General features: G+C 41.9%; 1 protein-coding gene across 6 annotated transcripts in view; it reads right to left on the bottom strand.

Moving 5' to 3' along the window:
* Shroom4 (shroom family member 4) overlaps positions 1-23,519 on the bottom strand; it is a 224,059-nt gene that overhangs the window by 36,221 nt on the left and 164,319 nt on the right. For 5 of the 6 annotated variants that reach the window (XM_021153944.2, XM_029473009.1, XM_029473013.1 and 2 more), the window contains 3 exons: positions 13,137-13,271; positions 8,437-10,900; positions 3,158-3,219 (listed from right to left, as the gene is read on the bottom strand). In XM_021153944.2, the coding sequence (XP_021009603.1) occupies positions 3,158-3,219; positions 8,437-10,900; positions 13,137-13,271 (2,661 nt within the window). Of the gene's footprint in view, positions 1-3,157; positions 3,220-8,436; positions 10,901-13,136; positions 13,272-16,502; positions 16,818-23,519 lie in introns of those variants that run through there. The other variant, XM_029473011.1, reaches the window with a different exon arrangement.

The following is a 23,519-nucleotide window of genomic DNA, read 5'->3' as shown; positions in this document are numbered from 1 at the left end:
GAAGGAAGAAGCACACGAATATGGATCTCAGCTCAAGAAGTATTAACTCCAAGGCCCTAACTTTAGTCGTAGGGTTGATTCCTCCAAGACATCTTGCTTAGTCTCCTCTCCTACCACCTTTACTTCTCTTATCCTCCTATGAACTGATGATAACAAAACAAAATAAATAATTATCATGGACTGGGGTGCAGTGTTTCTTGTTGAAACTCTGTGTTCTTTTGGAAACTTTGGTAAGGAAAAACTTACCAGCTCTGACCTTGAGTGGATAATTCACCCTCTCTGAACCTCAAATCCTTTATTTGAGTTAGCAATTCTCAATGTGTGGTCCAAGGACTAGCTGTGCCAGCATCACCCAAGGATGCCAGTTAGCAATACTGATTTTTGAGCCATACTTCACACCTATGAAATTAGATTTTTCTGGGGGTCCAACTAGCTCTCATGTTTCAACAAGCTCTCCAGATGTTTCTGTTGCACACACAACTCTGAGATCTCATACCCTGATCTAATACCTACCTGTTGGAATTGTTAGGAAGTTGTGCAACTCAACTCCTAGCACATAGGTTGTTTTTGCAAGTAATAATGTATTATTACCGTTGCTGAACTTTGTGTGGGCTACTCTTGTTCTGCTCAAGCTGTGGGCAGATAATGCTTCTCACTGCTCTTTCACTAGTAGCTCCCACCTTGCTAAGCTACAGGGAGTCCACATTCTAAGTTCTTAGTAAGACTATTACTTCCCGGACAAGTGAGTAGGAGAAGTACTTTGGAGAGTGGTTTCTGAAGTGAGACTACTTAGGGAGAATTACCTTACCAGCTGAGGGGTTTTAGGCAAATGAATGTGTTTGTGTGTGCCTCAACTGCTTCTCTGAATTACATGGGACAGAAACGGAACCTACACTGATTATACCTACTCTACAACCTCACAGTGATAACGCCTTGTAAAATGCATTCCATGGTGCTTACAGCATAGAGCTGAGTTATTTACTGCCTTGGGGTGCTGCTTTATGGTGGAGCACTTGCCCAGTGCACACAAGATCATAGCTTCTTTCCCCAGTGTTGAAAAAATAAAAAGAAAGGGAAAAAAACCAGGAAAATGTTAGTTGGCATTATTGTTTTTGTGTCTTTTCACCTATGTAGTAGTGAGTAGATTTTATTTCTTCTTTCTGGCCAGCAGATGATAAATACCACTTGTATTAAGCACATAGAATAAGGCTGTGCCTAAGATACGGTATCTTTTTTTAAAAGGTTTCAATCTAATTATAAACAGTGTTACTAGATTAAAATTATATCCCCAAGGATATAATATAAAAAAGTTCACAGCTTGCAGTGGAGGAAGGCTGATCAAGGCTGATCAAAACAAAATCTCTACCTAGAACTTGGATTCCTGAAACACTCTATTGAGGAACCTATTTGTACTCTACCCTTTTTGGATCCTAAGGTAAGCAGATAAAATAGTGAGGGAGGGGGGAGCAGGAAGGTTGGAGTCAGACTGTCTGAAACCTAATAGTACCATTTGTTATCTGTTACATCAGCTAAATTATATAACTTCTCTAGAGCGTATCTATAAGACTGGCAGCAAAAGAACTACTGTAGAAAGGAAATGAAAATTTGAATGTAGTCTGATCACCCCAATGACTGATAGTCACAGACGATTAATAAATATTGGGCATCATCCCCTTTCCCATTGCAGGGGAAATGCATAAGTTTCCTCTAAATAGTAGGTTTTCCACTAAGACCCACAAGCTTACTATTCCTATGTAGTTGGCCAGGTTTACAGTTCAAGGTATATTTTTCCTCTTGTTGATTGGGCCTTAAGTCCGATGAGAAAGCTGTTGATTACCTCCACAGCTAACTGTAGCTCTTGTCTTTCATCAAAGAAGCTTCGGAATGGCACTCCTCAGGGAGAAGCCCCCAATGGGTTATCCAATAGCAAGTGCTCATGCCTAAATCATCCATGCAAGCAACACCGAATAGACTCAGCAGGGTGCATTTATACCTGTGTGTGTGTGTGTGTGTGTGTGTGTGTGTGTGTGTGTGTGTTTGACAATAATAATAATAAAAGAAAAAGAGGCCACGAATAAGGGGAGGCATGGAAAGGGTTAGAGGGAGAGGACATGGGGGAGTTGGTTGGAAGAAAGGAAAGGGGAAAATGACATAGTTATATTGTAATTGAAAGTAATGGAGCATACCATAGACCACCTGAAAGAATTTTGGACTACTTAAGGGCCAGCAGACCAAGATTCTTTTCATGTCTCTTAGTGCTTTCACTTGGAGAACAGGCACAGCTTGCACCTTTTGTTTCTGTCTCCTTTATTCTGGGAAAATCGGACTCAAAATCATGGAGAACCCTCTTCTACTTCCCAGCCTGAGAATAACTGGCTGAAAGAGCATATCAAGATGTGTGTGTGTGTGTGTGTGTGTGTGTGTGTGAGGGGAAGAGAGAGGGGAGAGAGAGAGAGGGGAGAGAGAGAGAGAGAGAGAGAGAGAGAGAGAGAGAGAGAAAGAGAAAAGGTGACTATCCACAGCTGGCTCTGATTCACTTAGAGCCCCTTGTTTCTAGGGAATATGAGTGTTGGCTACCATTATCCACAAGTATAGGAGTTAGATGCTCCATCCTACACAAAGGAGTTATTTTCTCTTTATTCCAAGCCACATGTGCCTTTCTCCAAGAGTTGTAACCTATCACCAGCATAAACTTTTTTTTTTCAGCCCTTCAGTTCTCAATAAACTCTACTAAAAGTGTGGTGGCAGAACCCAAGAAGTAGGTACCTTCAAAAATGTTAGACAAAGAGAATAGTCCCTCTTCTCTATTGATTCCAATTGCTTGTGGCCACTGGGAAGACAGGCACAGATCATGTCTTCCTGTTGTTTCAGCACAGTCTGGTTTGCTATGTCCTCGGGCACATCTAGACATAGTTGCTTCAGGCATACCTTTACGACACTGCTGACTCCTCCCTATTCTAAAATGTTGTCATAATCTATTTAGTCTATATTCAGATGATGGTGTAGGGGGCACATTAGATTATATATGGCAACAAGTCCATGATGTGAACAGCAAACCAGTTTCATCAAAGAAAATCAAGCAAACCAAAAGCCATCGTAATTTCTAAGGAAACTTCAGAGGCACAAAGTCACCTCAAATCCCTGAGTAGTCACTTACCTCCCGGAATGACTAGTTTTCCTGTTTCCTGTTATTGGCTTCCACTTGTCCACAGGAAATTCCTGCAAAGGGAAATTCTGATAAGTTAGGGAAGTTTGAACATCCAGGTATCTAGGTAGTTTCAAAAATAGCAGCCTGGCCAGGTTCCTTAGCTTATAGCCTGGACGCTCCCAGACAAGCTCCAGAAATGCTCAGTTGGAAGGCTGCCTTTCCTTTGGGAAGCCTGCTGAGTTACTACACTCATGCAGAAATCCAGAAAGCATTCAGGGACAAGGACTAAGAATGTTGAATTTTCCTCTTGTTCCCCACCCCTCCCAAACCCCATCCAAAAACCAGTTTAGCATGTTTGCTATTTGCTCTGGCTCTTGCTTGCACTGAGGGATGGAGGTCTTCTTTTTGTCCTACTTGATGAACCTGTTCACTGCTCCTGCTTCTTCTAATACAGAAAGCATCTTCTTGGAAGCAGAGACCTGGAGCAGGTTTTCCTGCTGCAGAAACCATCTCCCACGTAGAGTGGAGATGTCAGCTACTCTTATCCTGCAATTGCTCTTTCTCCTGTGCACCCATCTTCAGACAAGGGCTGACATGAGCTCTTCTTCAGTCGATCAAGTATCAAGTGCCCTGGTTCATATGTTATAGCAGACTGTCTACCTTGGATGGATTTCCTGAATTGTTCAGCCATACGTGTCATTTGTAAAAATTTTCCTTCTCACTGCTGCCTAAACCTGAATCCATGTTTGCTTTTCAGATTCTTCCCGCTTTTGCATTCATCACCCTCCACCTGGCAACTCAGAGCTTAACATAAGAGAAGGCATTTTTCCTAAGCTGCACTGATCTGCTAAATTCATTTTGCTCTAATACTGCTATTATTAGTCCTTTCCAAGGTTTATTGCTTTAGCCCCAGTGGGCCTCTCTTTTGGGGACAAACAGCTGGCAAAGAAGAATGAATATAGGTCTTTGGTATCAGTTATAGTGGCTAAGGCATTTATTATCTGTGCTATGTAAGGGACATTCTGTCACCATTTTGAACCTGAGTTTGCTATTTGGCAAATAAAGCTTACTAGTGAGCATCAAATGAGATGTGTGAAGAATGCCTGGCACAGTGCATAGAAGCCTCTGTAGTCACAACACTGGGGAGTCTATTGCAGGAAGACTACTTGAGTGCACGAGACCAGCCTTAATAATACAAACTCTGGCCTCAAGGAGATGCTACTATGAAAAAGGTGAGGTTTATTTCTTATTTCAGCTTCCACAAAACCGGAGAACAGTCTCTGGGGGATGGGGGGGGGCATCTGAGCAATTCTAATAATTTACACTTCAGCTCTGTCTGCCTTGACATATTTGTGAGATGTCACTGCCCACAAAGGTACCATACTTGTTCAGCCATAGCAAATACCAGGATTTTCTCTCCACGTTTGGTCTAGTCTCATGAAAGTGCTTAGAAAATAGAGTGGGTGACCCCAACAAAAACCTCCACCCACTCCTACCAACCTTCCCAGATTCCCACCCTCCACCAACTCCCACTGACCTTCCCAGATTCTCAGTACTACTTTATTCTTTTGCCTCAGCCACTTAGTTTCCTATAACTGGTCTGTGCTCTTTGAACCAAAGAAGCAATACTCACAACTGATAGCAGCCGAAGATAATAGTAGAACTTGCTACCTAGGTATATGTGATATTGCTAGAAGCTACCCTGTTTGCTACATAAGAGAAGGGCCAGGCTTTGAACTCTACTCTTGAAGAAGCAGTTGACACATACGCCAGCACACAGCCTCTACAACTAGAAGCAGTGCTTTGGAGTCCACATCTGCCTTCACCAAGTAGATGGCCTATATTTCCCTTCAACTTAGTTGCATGGTATGTTATACATACACATTATACATGATTCACATATATAGAATATGTCATACATAACATATAACCTGTACATATGTTATGTATAAATATGTGTATGTATACATGTTATACCATATGTAAGAATGTTTGTATTATTATTATATCACAAATATATGGTACTTGATATATGGTAGCATATTCATGACCGGAGTATCTACTTCTTGATTGCTAGAGGACTGAATACATTGATAATCTAAGGCACCCAGAATCCAGTGGATTGGGCATATAAGTTATTTTTATGTTGTTCAAATCCTGGCTCTGCACCTTGTGATATGTGTGACCTCCAAGAATCAGTTTCCTCAGCTGTCCCATGTAAGTATTCAGTAGAGTCATCTGGCTATGTATGTAAAACTAACTGGCATAAAGTCTGTATGTTGTTGGTATATGCAGATTTCACTTCTCTAGGCTTTACTAAGCCAGAGCTGGTTAGCTCCATAGCCTTCTTCATGAGAGAAAGAACAGGCTCTCACCTTTTCTTCAGATAGCCACCACAGTAAATACTTTGTCAGAGCTGGAGTATCTGAAAGATTGTTGTATGTCTCACAGGGTCAGGAATACAGCATTCGGGTGACAAGGGTAGAAATGGCACATTCCTATGTACATAGCCATCTACATACCTGAAAGCCTAGTATCTAAGCAGATAGGCTTAGCCAGTGTAACAGACATTAGGAACCCAATGCATCCCATCCTCCAAGTACAAAAGGAAGGATATGGCATAGGCAACAGCTTGTCTATATTGCTACAGCCAGCTGCTGCTACCAGTCAATGGGACTTCCTTGTCTTTCAGAGGAGCTGGTCCTGAAAGGATACCCCTGTAGCCACCCTTTCTTTTACCTTCAAACCCCTTTCCCCAGTATTTGCTTATGAGTACTTCTTTCAGCCAAGATTTCTCAAGCCTAAGCGGAATTTCCCTTTATCTTAAAATAGCTTACTTCTAAGATGATTACTGTCTGGCAGTCACTGTTCTAAAGGCTTTGCACACATTCGCCATTTAATGCAACTTATGAAGCAGGTGCTGGTATTACCTTCATTTTTTTTTTCGATGGGAAAGATTAGGCACTGTAAATTCTGGGGAAGGAATTGAAACACAGCTAGTCTAGTTTCAGCTTCAATGCCTTTTGGGCATTATCTACTTTTTCTTTTCTCTTTTTGTTAGCATTATGAATATTTTCAAACATATCAAAAAGAGGAAAGCAGTTGACGGTGAACATTTATGTATCCTGCCTAGATGCTACAAATACCGTTTGTGCTGCATTCAGCTTATCATGTGCCTGTTTGCTCTTCGATTTATCAACCAGTGCATAGTACATTTTGCAACCATTTTATCTGCATAAATGTCAAAACCTAAATGACATTGAGTAATTCCTTAAAAGCTACCAAAGTTCACCCATGAAGAAACAGATTGCCTCAATAACTCTGTTAACTATTGGGGAAATTAATGTACATTTTCAAACATTCTCACCAAGAAAATTCAGGCCCAAATGATTATAATGATAAATTTGGCCACATGCTTAAGGAAGAAATAACACCCGTGCTATCTACATTCTTCCTGAAAGTACAAGAGGAGGGAATGTTTGCCGCCTCATTACCTAGTTAGGAAAAACAACGATTTTACAATACAGTCTACAATCTCTAATAAATGGAGATGCAAAGGGCCTTAACAACATGTCAATAAACCAGGTCTAGCAGCATAAACAAGTTAGCATATTATCATCAAGTGGGTTTTATTCTAGAAATGAGAGGAGGATACTTATTTCAAAATCCAGTTGATATAGCTCACTGTAAATTTAGACAAAAAATAAACTACATGGTCATCTCAATAGATGCTGGTAAAAACATTTGAAAGAACCCAAAGTCCATCTTAATTAAAAAAGAAAGCAAGCCTCTCTGAAGCTAAGACAAAAAGGCATTTCTCAATCCAATAAAGGCCGACTGCAGAAGGACAGTTACTGCAAGACTGTTTTACTCATTTTCTACAAATGTCATGACTTATTCTTTTTGGTAGCCACCAAACTTCACAGTGAAACACTGAAAAGTGAGCAACAATGTTGCTCTCGGCATTCCTTCTGAACATTGTATTGGGGGTCCCAGACAGAGCAGTCAGGCTCTCTTTCCCAGGGAAGCACATACAGAACATGGATGTTCTATTCTAAGATGAAATGACTGCCTCTGTGTAAAATGGTCTATGACCTACCACAGAGCTACTAGAATGCCTCAATGACTTCAGCAAGGTGGTAGGCTAGAAAGCCAATGTAGGGTACAAAGTTCAACCTTGTAGAAGTTACAAAGTGTTTTAATTTACTATTCGGAAAACAGTATTATTTACCATAGCCTTGAAGCCTATTAGAATACTAGGAATATGTAAATCAAAATATGTGTAAGATACATAGATGTTAAATTGTATGCATTAGCATACTTCAAAAATACTTTTGCATGCACTTTAAAGCTTATCAATTTGCTTCTACTGCTTTAGGCAAAATTTGCTTCCTATGACATGTATAAATATTAGTGAAATCTGCTGGCTGTTGATGAATCTATCCTTATGAAAATCTGATCCATATCAAGCTACTTAATGTGCTTCCAGGCCTTGCTGCCTTCAACTTCCGTATGACTACATACTGACAAACACAGTTCTCCACTTTTTTTTTCCTAACAGAAGAGCCATGTTATACATTCATCTATTGATGGACATCTATGTTGGTTTTATTCCTCAGCTACTATAAGTATTGTAGCTATAACTGAGGGTGCATAAGTATATCTGTGGTAGAACTTAATGAGTCCTCTAGATGCTACACATAATATAATTTTATTTAGTCGTAAAGAAAAGAATAAGTCATGACATTTGTAGAAAATGAGTAAAACATGTAAAGTGAATAGAAAGTAAATTTAAGAAAACAAATGTGGAAGGGTGTGGCTGAGAGGAGAGGAGGAAGGGGGCTGTGATTGAGATGAAAAGTGAATTAAAATTAAAATATTAAAATATTGAAAAAAGAAAAGTGGGTAAAAGTAAAAATAAGCAAAATAAGTCAGACTCAAGAAGGCAAACGATACGTTTCTAGCTCATGTGGATTCTACCTTTTAATTTTAATTAGTACTAGCTGTTTTATAAGGTGAACATATATTTCCCCTTTAAAATAGTGCAACTTCAAATGATAATACATTCATGGTTTGCTCTAGATCACTCAGATACTAACTTTACCATTCAAACCAATACCAGTCCTATTAATTTGAAGGACCAAAAGTTACTTTGGCTAACCTCTACAGTGACCTGGGTATGCTGACATCTTGGTGGCTAGGTGTACAGAAGGGGCTACATCATTGAAAGGAAGTGCAATCCTATTTTAGAAGAATCAATGTCACTCACCCAAGAACCAAGTCCTCACCTGTATGGCTGCCTTCCTGGATTTCCAAGCATTGCCAGGTGCCATGCTGCTGTCCTCATGGGCACCATGCTGAGGACCGTGACAGCAACCTGTACACCGGATGCATTGGTGGTGGTGACACCTACAGTTGTGGCATTTTGGCAACAAGTTTCTCTTTAGCAAGGCAGGGCAGATTTCTCCAGAACAACAGATGCAAGGATCATGCCTTACAGTTCCCTGAGCACTGCAGGGATGAGAACAGGTCCTGTGGTAATCACAGTCCCCATGATGCACTGGCTTACAGCACAGGGAATTGTCTCGGCCTTTAGTAGCAAAGCATTCTGGGTAAGTGGGAGTTTCTGACTGAAGTGGTGACAAGGAATGATAGGATTGGTCTGCAGCATGGTATGACTGGTCTGTGGAATGATATGATTGATCCAGAGGATGGCATCTTAAATCCCTATAGCTCACTGACTGGAAGTTTTGATCTATAGGTTTTTGTCTCTGGATAAATGGCTTGTTGTTATGAGTGGTTAAGCCTGGCAAATGAGATGTAGATAAAGATTTGCTGCTCTCTTCAAAGAACTTTCTTCTGTCTGCAAACGGCATGAGGACAGCTTCTTCCCCAGCTTGAGGAGTAGATGTCTTCAACTCTTTGTTGTCATCTGGGCTGGAAGGAGCTTCTGTGGATAGTGCCACCTGTGGCTGTGTGTTATGTTCTGGAGACCATCTCCAATGGCCTCTACAGACCCCATGGTGAGCATTTGCTTTCTCAGTGTCTAAGGTGGATGAGTCAGATGCTTTCCACCATGTGTTCAGGGCCAAAGAAGACTGGCCAGACCTCTGGCCAGGGCTCATTCTTCCCTCTAAGCCTCCCCTAGCTTTGGAACTCTCTGAGGCTTGGCTGAGGCATTCTGAAGATCTAGCCCTGAGAATCATGCTTTTGTTAAAGACCTTGTCTCCAGGGCTAGGGACGTTTTTATATGAAGGCAGAAGAGATGCGTTAGAAGCAGAGAGTGGAGGACTTTCTGGAGGCTCTTGGGTCTCTTCCACGGCTTCATTCGTGTCACACAATTGTGACAACGGGCCCTTACTTTTCTGGAGCTGGGCTTTCCTCCTCTGAATTTCATTCCGTAGATTGGTAGCAAACCTCTCACTCTTCCGTCGGTTTTGGATGGAGCGGCCCCGAGGGCCTCCACTTCTTCTGCCACCCAATCGGCCACACTCCTTAGGCTCATTGTCACCTTCTTCACTTGCTTCTGTGTGATCAACTACTTTATGGGCTGAAAAGAAGTCTCTGGTTTGTTGAACAGAGGAGCAAGTAGCAGACAGTTGCTGGCTAGTCAAGTCACTGCTTGCTCTGCCTGCTCGGTTTGGGTGTCCATCAACCTCCCCAAGTAGGACATCACTTTGGCTCTGGTGTACAGAAGCCATCAGTTTATCATCCATGGGCGTGGTCTTCCTTTCTTTAATGGTCTGGTCCTGGGTGCCTCCCGTGGGGAGACTTGGACTTTTCTTCCCTTTAGGGTTGTTGTGCAAAGGGGACACAGTCCATTGGTGTCCATCCTGCCCAATTGGCAACTCCATCCCCCTGCTGCCTCTGGAATCAAGGTGCACCTGCTGCAAGTGGGATGCCAACAGCTGTTCAGGAGCACTATGGCGATGTTCTGTGGTTCCTCGGAGGTGCGGAATGGCACCAAAGTTCAAAGTGTTAGCCAAATCTGCTGAAGCCTCCTTAAGCAGGCCAAACTCTTTGTTGGAACCTTTGTCATGGGCTTTGGGGGAATCAAGAGTTTTGGAGGAGTCCTCTATCAGTAGATGCTCACAGTCATCCTGGCTGGATTCAGGTGGCTTGCTGAGCTCACAGTTCTGGTGGTCCTCATCTGTCACTTGGTCTTGCCCACTAAGGCAGCAGAACTGATTAGAGCTCCTTGGGGGCAGCACTGTCTCTAAGCCTGGTTTTTCCTTTTGTTGTAAGGAGTCTACCGGTTCAGATGCACGATGCTGCTCTCCATTGAGAAGTTGGGCTCTAGAGGCCTGAAGGCTGTCCCACCTCACTGGAGGCTCTGGTGGATTCCGTGCCATCTTGGCAGGTCCTGAGTGGTGGCCCTCATCTGAGCAGGATGATGCATGGGAAGTGGAGGTCACATGGTCCTCACTGGTACTGTGGCTACTTCCTGAGTTCTCAGATACATTAGCTTGGTCATCAGTGACTTTAATCGACCCTGGGCCTGGCATGACACAGTCTGTAGAGGGTGGTTCCTCTGGCTTAAGGGAAAGGGCACAGTCAGAGGCATTTGAGCTGGCTGAGAAGGAGCTGTAGGCTGAGTCACGCTGGCTGGGGTACATGTTCTGGTCAATGGGTAAGAGGTGGCCTTCGTAGGTAGGTTGGCCTGGCTGTTCCAGGCTTTCCATGCTGCCAATAGAGCTGCTCTTCTCAGTGCTGCAATGCCGGGAGAGGGGGCACCACTGTACACTCACGTCACTGTAAGACACAGGGTACGTGCATTAGTTAGCCAAGGAATCAGACACCTTCCCTACTTTGGCCAGTCTGCGATGGAAAAGGGCAGGTCAAGCCAGTACCACCTATGTTACAAATAAAAGGACAATGGGGCCTAAGGGAAAGAAAGGGAAATAAGTAAGGAGCGACACAAGGATACCACAGGACCATGACAGAATGAGAAAGAGAAGTTTATAAAAAAGGAGAATGAACAAACACCCCAAAGACTTGGAAAGTGCCATGACAATTATGCACTATATCACTGCTAACAGCAAGTCTGACATTGCTTCTGAGTCCCTGTTGAGTTAGTGTGTGGCTGGCTGCCAGGGGGGAAAGTCCAGAACATTAGCATTAGAGCGGAAGGAGCCCCTGTGGGGCTATGTTGACTTCAGCCAGACCATTTCATAAACCTGTGATTCTCAAACCTTAGTGTGCATCACAATCACGTGGAAGGCTTGTGAGAAAGCAGGCCACTGGGTCCCACCTCACTTTTGGAAACCTCTGGTGTCAATGAAACAAGCTCCACAGTGAAGAGTGACTTTGAAGAGGCAAATTTTACAAATTCTAACTAGTGGCACAGTCAGAATTGGAGTGTAAATGTTTCTTTATTCTGGAAATTCCACATCACTTCATTTGTAGTACTGGTGGTTAGGACTGGAGGCCTGGAACATGGTAGGGAAAGACTGTTGCTGGGGTATACCCCAAGAACCTACTATACTTCTCAATAATACAAAATCTGACTATTCACTGAGGCCCTTTACAACCTTACATTTGAAGCCCAAATGAGATTGTTTTCTACACTTTCTAACTCATGAAGTAAGGCAGACTGATAATTTTAGTAAGCTGATAAAGAAGCTGAACTGAGCTGCAAATGGAACCCAGGTCTCTCTCAACCTAAAGTCTTAGCTCCTCTCTGATAACACCTTCAAATGGGAAAAAGTAGTACTATCTTTGCTAGAGTGTTGCTATGTAGGTGAAAGATCAAGAGTGCAGGAGTCACTACATGGCAGTAGCTGCTCTCAGTTCTTGCTGTAGTTATCAATGTCCTTCTACTACTGGGCATGACCTAAGAGTGGGCTTTGTTCATCCATACAACCCTTACCTACCAACAGCAAAATCACACCAGGAAGACCAAGGATAAGACATAATTTTGAATATTAAGTCCCATTTCCCATACACATAGCCAGACTGAGCCAAGAAGTTCCATTAACATTCCTTGCCTAGAACCTCAGAGGTTGAAGGTTGATCTCAAAAAGGCCATAGCTCAGAAGAGAGCCACAGCTGAGCTGTAACAGCATCCCATGAGACCTCTAAGACCAGTTCTCTCTTATTCTTGCTCAGTTCATGGTCTTAACCACCCTTCTCACTTTGTGCTGAGCTAGGAATACATTAATTTCTTGTTGGCAAGGAAACCTGCTATTCACCTCATTTTCTGCTGGAATGCAGACATACATGCATGCATGCATGCATACACATACTCAGAAGCCAAATCTAGAATATATTTCTATGTATTCTTCTAGAACAAAGCTGCCTGGGCCATGAGACCCTGAATGCTAAAACAAAATAAAAATACTAAACTAGAGAAAACTCACCCCTTGGGTTTTAGCCTCCTTGAGCCCCCACAACAAAACCCATTCTTGAAGGGAAGATCTGATTATTGAAGGGGAAATGCAGCTAAGGACTGCACTTTGGCTGGCTCTGCAACTGTGGGGTAAAGAAACCAAAACAAGTGGTTTGTCCCTTGGGTCGTTGTTTCAATAAAAATGGACAATACCAAGCTCCTTGCATTGAGCTACACCCTGTGACTTGGCGAGGCTCCTACTTTGAAGAGTTCTGCTTTGTGCTAGAGCTAATGAACACTAGAGGAAGTTCCTGGTGAGTGACTATAGATAGAGAAGCCTGCCTCTCACAGGAATCAAGAAAAGAGTCCAATAAAAAACAACTAGTGATTAGGATAAGAATCAAGACAGAGTGGTTGTTTTTGTGATTCAAACGAACTACTTTGAAGACACACCATGAAGGAGTAAAGATGCATGCTCAAAATCATAGTGCCAGCCTGCTAGTCACATAGTTAGTTAAGAACCCAGGGTCTCTAGATGGCCATCCCTTTTCTGTTATACCACCTCAGCTCTAAAGCATCCTGCAGGAATATGATCAGAGGAGGGGAGTTGTCAGGCCCTCTGTCCTCAAGTCCACCTTAAGGGGAGAGTCCCAGACTCACCTAGTGTTGCAACCGGAATGCCAGGACAAGCTGAAGGCTTCAGAAGGGAAATGCATGGTGGTGGCCACGTCAGGGCACCCCTCCAACAGCTTGGCCACATGCCATGAGTGCGGCCTACTCACAGGGGTGTTTCTCCTATGGCAAGAAAAAGCCAGGAAGTCAGTACTGAAATCATTTCCCAAGCAACTTCCGCACCTACCCCTTCTTTCCATTCAATGAGCTAGATTATCTTACAAGGAACTAGTGTGGACATGTAAGTGTGCCCCCTCGTCTCCAATCTGCAAATTTCCTTTATCCCATGGATGATTCCTGGAGGCATAAAATGCCAGTGTCAATGGAAATGGTTTGTTCACAAATATATCCAAGTATGCACACTAATGCTAAGGATGCAGTAGATAGTCAATAAATATTTGTGGACTACACAGCAGCTACTGCAAGCCTATCTGCACTTTCTTTGAGGAAAAGAATATCAATATGACCAATATTCCCATTTTTCTCAGCAAAAGGAGGCAAGTGGTTACAATGCTTGGATAAATCAGCATTGGAGTGTGAATTGTTTAAATTTTCTTCATTCATTCTATAAGTATTTATTGTATGTTAACTCTATCTTCTAAAATACATGCAGTTCTAGAGGTACAGCCATGAGTTGAATAGAGTCTATACCCTTGAGAGCTTACACATTCATGAAAGAGACCGAGCTAATTAAAAGAGTATCATAAATACCCCTAGAAAGCAAAGGTTAAGATGGGCACAGACCACAGAAGTCAGATATTTGAACTTGTAGGCAAAGTCATGGCAAAAAGTCCAAACTCTTACGAGGGGGAAAAGGACTGAGTGGTGATGGGTTAGGATGACAGAAGAGATCAGCTGTTTAGCATGCTAGCGGTGAATAACTGGAAACAGGTCTGAGGCCAAGGCTTCCAACATAGCTAGAGATTCTGGTGCTAAAACATATTACAGCAAGTCTGACATTGACTTGCTCATACAAGACACATCCATGTCAACCAGCATACTTCGTATGATTAGATGGCACCCCTAGCAGGAAAAGATAACCCAGGACATGATAGAGCTAGGACATAAAGAGAGGACAGATGGGAGACCAGAAGCAGGAGAAGGAAGTCATATCAATGGGGGGGGGTGGAGAATAGAGGGAGAGGGAGAAGGTGTAGAAAGACCAAGCAGATGCAACAAAGCAGGAGAGATGACAGAAGGACAACTGAATGTCAGAAGGGAAGAAACCCTGAGAAAGCTAGCTCACAGCACAGCTCAGTCTCCTTCCTCTAATCATGCTCTGTGGTTAGCTCTGTTCTTTTCCAACTTGTCTTTCCTTGTGTTCATTTTCCAGTAGAAATGATCTCAGTAATTGGACTGCTTTGCTTTGAATCCCATCTCTATCACTTGCTGTTGCTGTCGGTAAGTGTTAACTTCTCAGAACTGTCATTTCCAGAGCAGTAAAATGGAGATATTCCCAATGGTCATTAACTTGTACATCTTTATGGACATGAGGCTGTAAATATTATACAAATTAAAGTAAATAAACATGTACTGCTAGTGCCATCTCCTCCGGGGAGTCTATCTCAAGCAATCTAGCCCTCATAATTTAGCCCATCAGAACATGCTATTTTGCAATGCCTGTCAGCATTTCATGTATAATTAGCTTTGCCCTACCAGCTGTACTAAGCCAGTAGGAAATGAGAATAAAACTCTAGCATTTTACATGTGTGACTCTACAAGAGTCAAACCATTCAAATTACCATTTTCTTGAGAAATGTTTCTTAACCTGGCTAGGTTGTTATGAAACTTAGAAACCATTATTCTCACCTGCCTACATTCCTGTGGGTATTAGAAGAAGTAGTCTCAAAGAATCAAGTAAATAGCCTAGTGTTTTACCTAGTGGTCAGGAAATAGCTTGTAGTATAATATTGGCTATTGGCTCAAACTTGTCCCTTTACATGGCTCATAGGTACTTCCAAGCAAGTGTGCTTGAGAAACTCCTATCAATGTTCTGCTGCAGTGCTCCCTCGCCACACTTAAAGCAGTGGCTTATAAAAGGCCCCTTACTCTCTAGAGTTTTCCAGTAGTAGAAAATAATCCCAGAGGAGACTGAAGAATGTAGTGAGGGCTTTGAAGACAATAGAAAAAAATGAAAGACTGGTAGGAAATCTCAGCAGAGAGGATTGGGGCCAGATCCAATCCCATTTAACTCTAGCATATGGAAGAGAAGAAACACTCTACAGAGCCCAATACCTGGCCCATTATCATTTGTGAATTTTCCTAAACTCAGTCCACACTTGTATTCAAATTCCAGTTGTGTAACCTTGGCCAAGGCATCTTTGGAGGAGCTGCCTTTTAGGGCCATGTACATTAGACAAGTACTCTACGACATCACCGGGACCTCGGTTATATATTCTTTATATGTAAAATGGGGATGATGGCCATCTATTTCTCATGAGTTATGGTCTGGTATAAATGATGCAGTCCCATGTGTGGAATTGATTAGCACAGTACATAATACAGACATTGTATTAACTTACAAAAATAAAACAGGGACCTCTATTAAACACTGAAACTATGTTAGGCTCTCAGTACCTTATATGTATTAGCTGGTTTAATCCTCACTTCAATGTCATGTGTAAGAACTATTATTACTCTCATATTATTAATGAAGAAAGAAAGTAGCTGGCAGCTTAAATTATTTGCCAGAAAGACTTAACTAGTAACCAGAGTTAAGGTTAGAATTGGGATCAAAACTCAGATCTCAGACTAGCAAGGTGGATAAGTAGGTAAAAAATTTGCCATACCTGCCTGATAACCTAAGTTCAATTCCCAGAACACACGTAAAAGTAGAAGGGAAGAGCCAAAGACACAAAGTTGTCTGTCTTCTGACCTCCACAAGCAAGCCCTGGTACACAAACACTCACATATGAGTAATAAATTTGGAGAAAAAAACTACCTCAGATCCTCAAGTTTTTTCTAGAATACTATATGACCCCTCCTGCCCATAGGGTTCTGTCTCAGAAAGTTTATATACATAAGGATTGATATAACCATTTCTCAAGAAGCAGTGAGAAAGGAAGGTCTCAGCGGTTCTGGACGTAAAATCATTCTCCCTAATGGAGAAGGAGGAAGATGAGAGATAAGCAGTGCAAGACTAAACTTAAGCACCAATTATACAGCCCAACCTCACTATAGGAAGACTAGAATCCTTATCCTTTTTTCTAAAGCTGGGTTAGGCACTGTCACTGAACAAACTCTGTAAGTCACTATCCACTATCCTCAAGTGCCTGAATTCAGGAGAAAACCAAGATGCTGAAGCAAGACATCAACAGAAGGAAAAACAAAGTTGGAAACTGTGGCTGTACCTACCATGGAAGTTGCTCAGAGAGGAGAGATGGCTTAGGAGAGATTGGCGTATCCGGCTAGTTCACATTCTCACCATCAACCACTCCAGTGTCTTCTCTTAGCTGGGGACTGTCAATATTCAACTTAAGACCTCCTGGGGTGTAAGGCCAGCAGCCCAAGACCCTAAATGTCATCCAAGGAGTTCAAGGAGACTGCAAGGTACTGTCATCAGGCTACTTGGGTTTTTCTGTGGTCACAGCCTTATGGAATATCAGCCCGTTTTAAGGGCTGGATAAGAGCAAAGACGTTGCTCCAGGAACCAGCCAGCGCCCCAGTGGCAAAGAGAAGGAGGAAAGGCAGTTCCAGCAGTAACCCTTCCCCCACCCCATTCCTAACTCCTACCTCCTCTGAGCCCTGGCCCATCCCCTCCACAGCTCAGAGACCAATAAGGAAGCTGGGTCCCTGGCTACTGCTCGAACTCAGGAAAGGAGTAAGGAAATGATGTTTGGGAGAGATAAAGCTGGTGTCTAAAAAGAATTTTAAAAATACACGTAAGTGAGAGAGAAAAACACCCCAGACGCATACACTTAAAAGAATTCCTGCACTTCCTGTACTGGGTTGACCCCACCCAGCCATCTCCGCAGGTCTTCAGGGCCCCAGGAAAGGAGAGCTTAGTGAGGCTCAGCAGCCTCCAGGTCCAGGAAAAACATGGCAGTATAGCTCATTTTTGGTAAAGCTGGGGACCACTGACTAAGACATTTTTCAAGGTAAAGGTCCTTCTGAGATACAAAGTTTATAAATATTCCAGGCTTTTACTTCTAATATGCAACTGAGCATCTGTTCATTTCCAGAAGAAAAAAAAAAACTTAATTTCACACTAAACACTCCAATTCTAGAAAAGCAGCTTATTAGCAATACCAGAATGACACTTGGGAACATCCCTGGATGTTCCATCAATTTTCTCTGAACTTTGGTGACCATACTTTCTGTGGGCCTCTATTTCTTCTCTGAACCATGAACTCAGTTGCCAGGAGTGACCCTTACACCTATGGCATAATATATTGTAGTAGTCACATATCCAAGTCTGATATTTATAATAATATCCTACAGATCAATGTGCCAGCCAGAACTCAAAGCACTATAACACAAATTTGTTATACTTCTAAGCCCAGGCCCAGGTATCAGAATTTATTTTTTTTCTTAGGGACGTCAACTTAGGGTTTTCCCGTCATAATTAACTTGATCGCTACTCCAATTTCCTTTGGCCTCTGGCTTCAATTCCGGTAATTTACGGTCCCCATGAGGACTTATGCAAGCTCCCTCAAGACAAAAAGTATGCTAGGGCCTTTCCTCTCTGGGGAAGTTAGTCCCTTCCTCTTGCATTCCTCGTACCCCACATAAGTTTATCGATTTATAAAGAACTATTGTTTATAGGGAATGTGGATCTGACTTGGAATCTTGACTTCACTTCAAATGGTCTTTCTTGGCCTGGTGGATGACACAGAATTTCAAGTTCCTTGTCTATAAAGTACAATTGGCATGCAATAGACACTTGATAAATGGTATATGTTATTTGTTTTTAATATTAAGCTTAACCAAAAACGACAATGTGCACAGTCTATTAGTAGCAAGAAAATAGGTTTCTGTAATCCAATCAGGGATGGATGAGAAAGGTCCAGTTAAGAGAAGCCTCCAAGTTAGACCTAGTACTTTCAATCAGTATGTGTCAAACTTCACTGGGTATATGGGTCCTGGAGTATCAGGCTTGGATTTAGTGGGTTTAGAGCAGGGGATCTCCAGAGTGATCCTACTCCCATCTGTGATAACCACATAAGTAGCAATATACTGGCAAATAATCCCTGGTCCAAAACATTTACAAGAAAAAACCAGTTTATTCTCACTTTAATACACAGGCTGGCTGGGGTGGATACCTAGTTTTTCTTCATCTTCCAGTTGCCAAACATCTTTCTCCTTTCCAACCCTGGCCCTTGCAAGTGCTTATCTGATGTTTATTGAGCCCTAGGTCTGAGGAAAACAAAGAACGGTTATTTTGACAATAGTCAAACCCTGTGGTAAGACAGCTGAGGCTGGAAAAACAATGACTAAGGGTAGAAGTGTGTTCTTGGCATTGGCTGTGGTAGGAGGAAGCAAGAGTAGGAAGTTCAGATAGTCCCCAGGTGAGGGATTAGCAGGTGGGCACATAGTCAGAGAATCTTTGGGCAAGGGAAGGTAAGATTCAAGCAATAGTCTGGCCAGTTTGGAATTTTCTACAGGTTAGGAAATATGGTGACTGATAAAAGTTGCTTAGCAGAGTAGAATACCAGATAATATGATATAATTTCCTCTACTTGGAGCAAGTCACTTCCTTTTTGAGAACAGAGAAGACAAGAACCCAGTAGGAGGGTAGTAGTTCCATGCAGGGAGAAATGTAGATCATTCAGAAGTTGTCTCTCAAAAGAGTCCTTCTAAAGACTGTTGTGATGGGTGAGGGGAGGTAAACAGAATAGTTCTGGAAGGAGTTAATCTCCAGCTACCCTAGTAAGCTGTGGTGCCCATAAATGTTTACAGCACCTTCTGTCTTTGTTCTTGGTTCAACAAACCCCTTCAAAGAGAGTGTATAGGAGGTGATAATCCCAAAGGGAATCCCCTGGCTCTTTCCCACCCAGGGCAAAGAGAAAATGTGACCCTTATTATTGGGGATTGTGGTCTGGGCTATAATGCAGTGTGGACTCTTCCTCTCCTGAGAGTGTTTGGATAAGGAGAAACACAAAAGAGTGTCCTGGATTGGCTCCGCTTACTCTCTGTGGCTCTTTTAGCCACCCCACAAATAGCACATCCCACCTTCTACATGAGAAGAAGCCCAAGCAGGCAGGAAGAGAAGCCTCCGGATGGCTGGAGAGGAGGGGCCAGTGCAGTGCAGAACAATACATGGCTTATTTATCTGACAGAGAAGGGGAAAGGCGCCCTCCTGATGGAGGGACACAGAGCTCTGAAGGCCTTTCACTACTAGACAGCTGATTGAGGAACACTGCAGCCTGGTGATCCAGGTACCATTCTTTATCAAAGACCCAACCAAAAGAGAGGAAAGTCTCTGTCTCTGTGTCTCTCTCTGTCTCTGTCTCTGTCTCTCTCTCTCTCTCTCTCTCTCTCTGTGATTTAATTTTTAAAATTCCTTTTATTCTTTGAAAATATCATATACATGTATAATATGCTGTAATCATATGTATTCCCTTCTGCTGAAACCCACTGAGCCTACTTGGTTCTACACATAGTTACATGCAGGTAGGGCCACCTGCCAGAGCATGGAGTAGCATTTTAAGAGCTACATCCCTAAAGAAAATGTATTCTCTCAATTGACCATCATTTGCCAATAGACCTTCACCTAGAGATAGACTTTTGTAATGTCTTCACACATTCATGCTGGCATTTTCTTTGGTTTGATCTTACACAGGTCTTGTGATCCTTGGAACTCATGTGGGTGACTGCCCTGTTATGTCTGGACAACATTGTCTAGCCATCTCCATGAAGTTGTTTATTTGGGTTCCCTGAGACTTTTTTTACTCTCTTATACAATACATCCCCACTCTAGTTTCCCCTACAGACTTTCTTTGTAGGACTATCTTCATTGTATCCTATAGATTTGGGTGTGTTGTATTGACATTTTTTCATTCAACACTAGGAAAATGTAAACTTCTTTGTTAACGTTTCAATTATCTATTCATTATCCAGAAGGGTGTTGCTCAATCTCTATGACAATGTGTATTTTCTGTGCTTTCTATTGTTTTATAGCGAGGCTTATTCCACTGGGGTCAAATTAGAGACAAGGAATTATTTCATTTGTGCTGTATTTGTTGTGAGATGCTCTGTGTCAAAATATGTGGTCGATTTTAGCCATGGTTTAAGAGACCCACTAAGATAACATTATATTTGACCTTTTGCTTCTAGTATTCCACTCTCATAGTAGAATCTGAAAACCATGGGATACTTCTTTGTCTAAAATATTTAGAAGAAAGTAGTTACATAAGTGGATTGCAGAGTTTTTACCAGTTTGAGTAGGGGGACTAAGACAATGCTGGGAAGCCAACAGAAGCAGAATTCCTTGAGCATCAGATGAAAGCACTGGCTTTGCATAATCCCATAGGCAAGAGACAGGCTTTCAAAATTCCAAAGCATGAAAGAAATGCAGCAAAGCAATATTCAGAAACATTGCCTTCACATCTATTCACAAGAAAATTGATGTAGAGAGATACTGCAAGCATGGGTAGGCTAGTGTAACAAACAAACATGATGAATGGCCAAAGTAGAGCAATAACAAGTAGTGATGAAGCAGAAAGGAGATATATGAGACTTAGCAGAACTGAATGACTGATTAGCTAGAGAGAAGGGGAAGGAGATGGCTATGAAGCAATTGTAGAATGACATCACTAATCTAGAAAATATTATAGTCATGTATGCCTAACAACAACACAGTATAGTATGGACAGGGTATGAATATGTGGCCACTATCCACAGAGGTCAGCAATAGTAGTGGATATGACTTTCAATGATGATACTGGCAGAATTAGCCCCCAGCTAGAATAGTTATCATTAATAAAACAAAATATAAATGCTAATGCGGATGTGTGTGTGTGTGAACCCTTACATACTGCTAGTGAGACTATCAGTTGGGCCAGCTATTATGTAAATCAGTATGGAGGTTCCACAATAAAGAAAAATAGACTATCATATTATCCAAAGATCATTCCTGAGTCTATAAGTTAAAGGACCTTAAGAAAAATATCACAGAGATACTTGCACAGATATACTTGGAACGATTAAACTATGTCAGACATCTGGATTTTGCTCATAGAGTATCAGCCTATCAAATTGCCTTTCCTAATACCTTTTTTTCTGCTTGGTAGTAGATTACTTTACTTTATTAATTATAAAAAAATCTATGTGACAGGTTTATTTTATTTGTGGGGGTAGGGGTAGGAATTGAACCTAGGGCCTCATACATACAAACCACGGGCTGCATTCCTCATTTCCCACCCTCTGATAAGATTTTACTCACAGCACTGAGACTGAAAACTGATAGTTGCTGCAAGATCAGAGCATGTCAGTAAGGAATAAATAGACCATTTTAGGGGAGGCATAGAAGCAGCAAAAGGGAATCCATTGAGGTGAGTATCAGGGCCATGCTCTGTGGGATAAAGAACAGATCATAAAGTCTGTATCAAGTACCATGTGTAAAGCTGTCCAGAAGCTAACACTTGTATTTGTTGCCTATAGGAACTTTCAGAAACATGGTCCCACTAAACCACTACAATTACCTACTTGAGAAAAGGAGAAAGTCAGGCTTCAGAGACTAATTCATACAAGACTTGAATATAAGTCTTTTATACAAGTTTCTGTGTTTCTCCCAAAAACTAGTTTTCAGATGTTTTCCTAAAACACCAGCATTAGCATGTCCTGGAAGTGCATCAGAAATAAAATTCAGACGCCCTGATTCAGAACTTCTGAATCAGAAAGCAAGAGGAGGGCACTAACCTGTGTTTCTACAAGATCTCAATGGAATGTGGTTACATGTTCAGGCTTGAGAGTCTTTACTTGACCATACATTTTGGAACAAATATTCAAATTGCCTTTCAAACTACAAGTGATGGCCACTGGCTCCTTCTGCTTAGACAGATGTGGAGTCTTGCCCTCTAAGGTAGGCTGAGAGTCTCCCTTCTGCCAGCAGTGCTAAACATATAATAGACAACAGCTGTTTGAAAAGTACCTGGCCTCTAGGGGTATGAATGGACTTCTCTTTGATGAAGAAGGTTTCAGAACTACAAAAACAACTTCTGGGTCACAACTGTTTTTGTCAGAGGGACATATGGGCTGACGAGCAATTTCCATATACAAACCTTCCCTGGGAGGCCTCACCTGGTTGAATAATATTCTGTGTAAACCGCTGGGAATTTTTGAAGTCTCAAGTATTTTCAAACTTATGGTTCATTAAGTTTTCCATTTCTGTGGGCTTTTTTCTTTTTTTCACCTTTATAAAATTCACTTGAAAAAGACACATTTATAGTATTACAAATTTATAGTATTCATGATGATTTACATATGCAAACATTTAGTAATGCTTAAATTATGATAATAAATAATACAGGTTGATTTCTTTGTTTGTGTAGGTGTTCATGTGTGTGCATATATGTGTGTCATGAGAACATTGAAAATCTAACTTAGGCCTTGGTGGTGGTAATTTTTTTTTTAGAGAGATTTTCTTTATATACATTTCAAATGCTAACCCAAAAGTTCCCTATACCCTCCCCCCCACTCTGCTGCCCTACCCACAAACTCCCTCTTCTTGGCCCTGGCATTCCTCTGTACTGGGGCATATAAAGTTTGCAATACCAAGGGTCCTCTCTTCCCAGTGATGGCCAACAAGGCCATCTTCTGCTACATATGCAGCAAGAGATACGAACTCTGGGGGTACTGGTTAGTTCATATTGTTGTTGGACCTATAGGGTTGCAGACCCCTTTAGCTCCTTGGGTGCTTTCTCTAGTTTCTCCTTTGGGGACCCTATGTTCAATCTTATATATGACTGTGAGCATCCACTTCTGTATTTGCCAGGCACTAGCATAGCCTCATACGAGACAGCTATAACAGGGTCCCTTCATCAAAATCTTTCTGGCATATGCAATAGTGTCTGGGTTTGGTGGCTGATTATGGGATGGATCCCCGGGTGGGGTAGTCTGTGGATAGTCCATCCTTTCATATTAGCTCCAAACTTTGTCTCTGTAACTCCTTTCATGGGTATTTTGTTCCCTATTCTAAGGAAGAATGAAGTATCCACCCATTGGTCTTCCCTCTTCTTGACTTTCTTGTGTTTTGCAAATTGTATCTTGGGTATTCTAAGTTTCTGGGCTAATATCCACTTATCAGTGAGTGCATATCTCATATCTAAAGACTTCTTTTGTGATTGGGTTACCTCACTCAGGATGATGCCCTCCAGGTCCATCCATTTGCCTAGGAATTTCATAAATTCATTGTTTTTAATAGCTGAGTAG

This window comes from Mus caroli, chromosome X, assembly GCF_900094665.2.
Source record: "Mus caroli chromosome X, CAROLI_EIJ_v1.1, whole genome shotgun sequence".
Lineage (NCBI taxonomy): Eukaryota > Metazoa > Chordata > Mammalia > Rodentia > Muridae > Mus > Mus caroli.
Note: the sequence above shows the minus strand (reverse complement) of the source record. Positions and strands in the feature narration are given on the sequence as shown.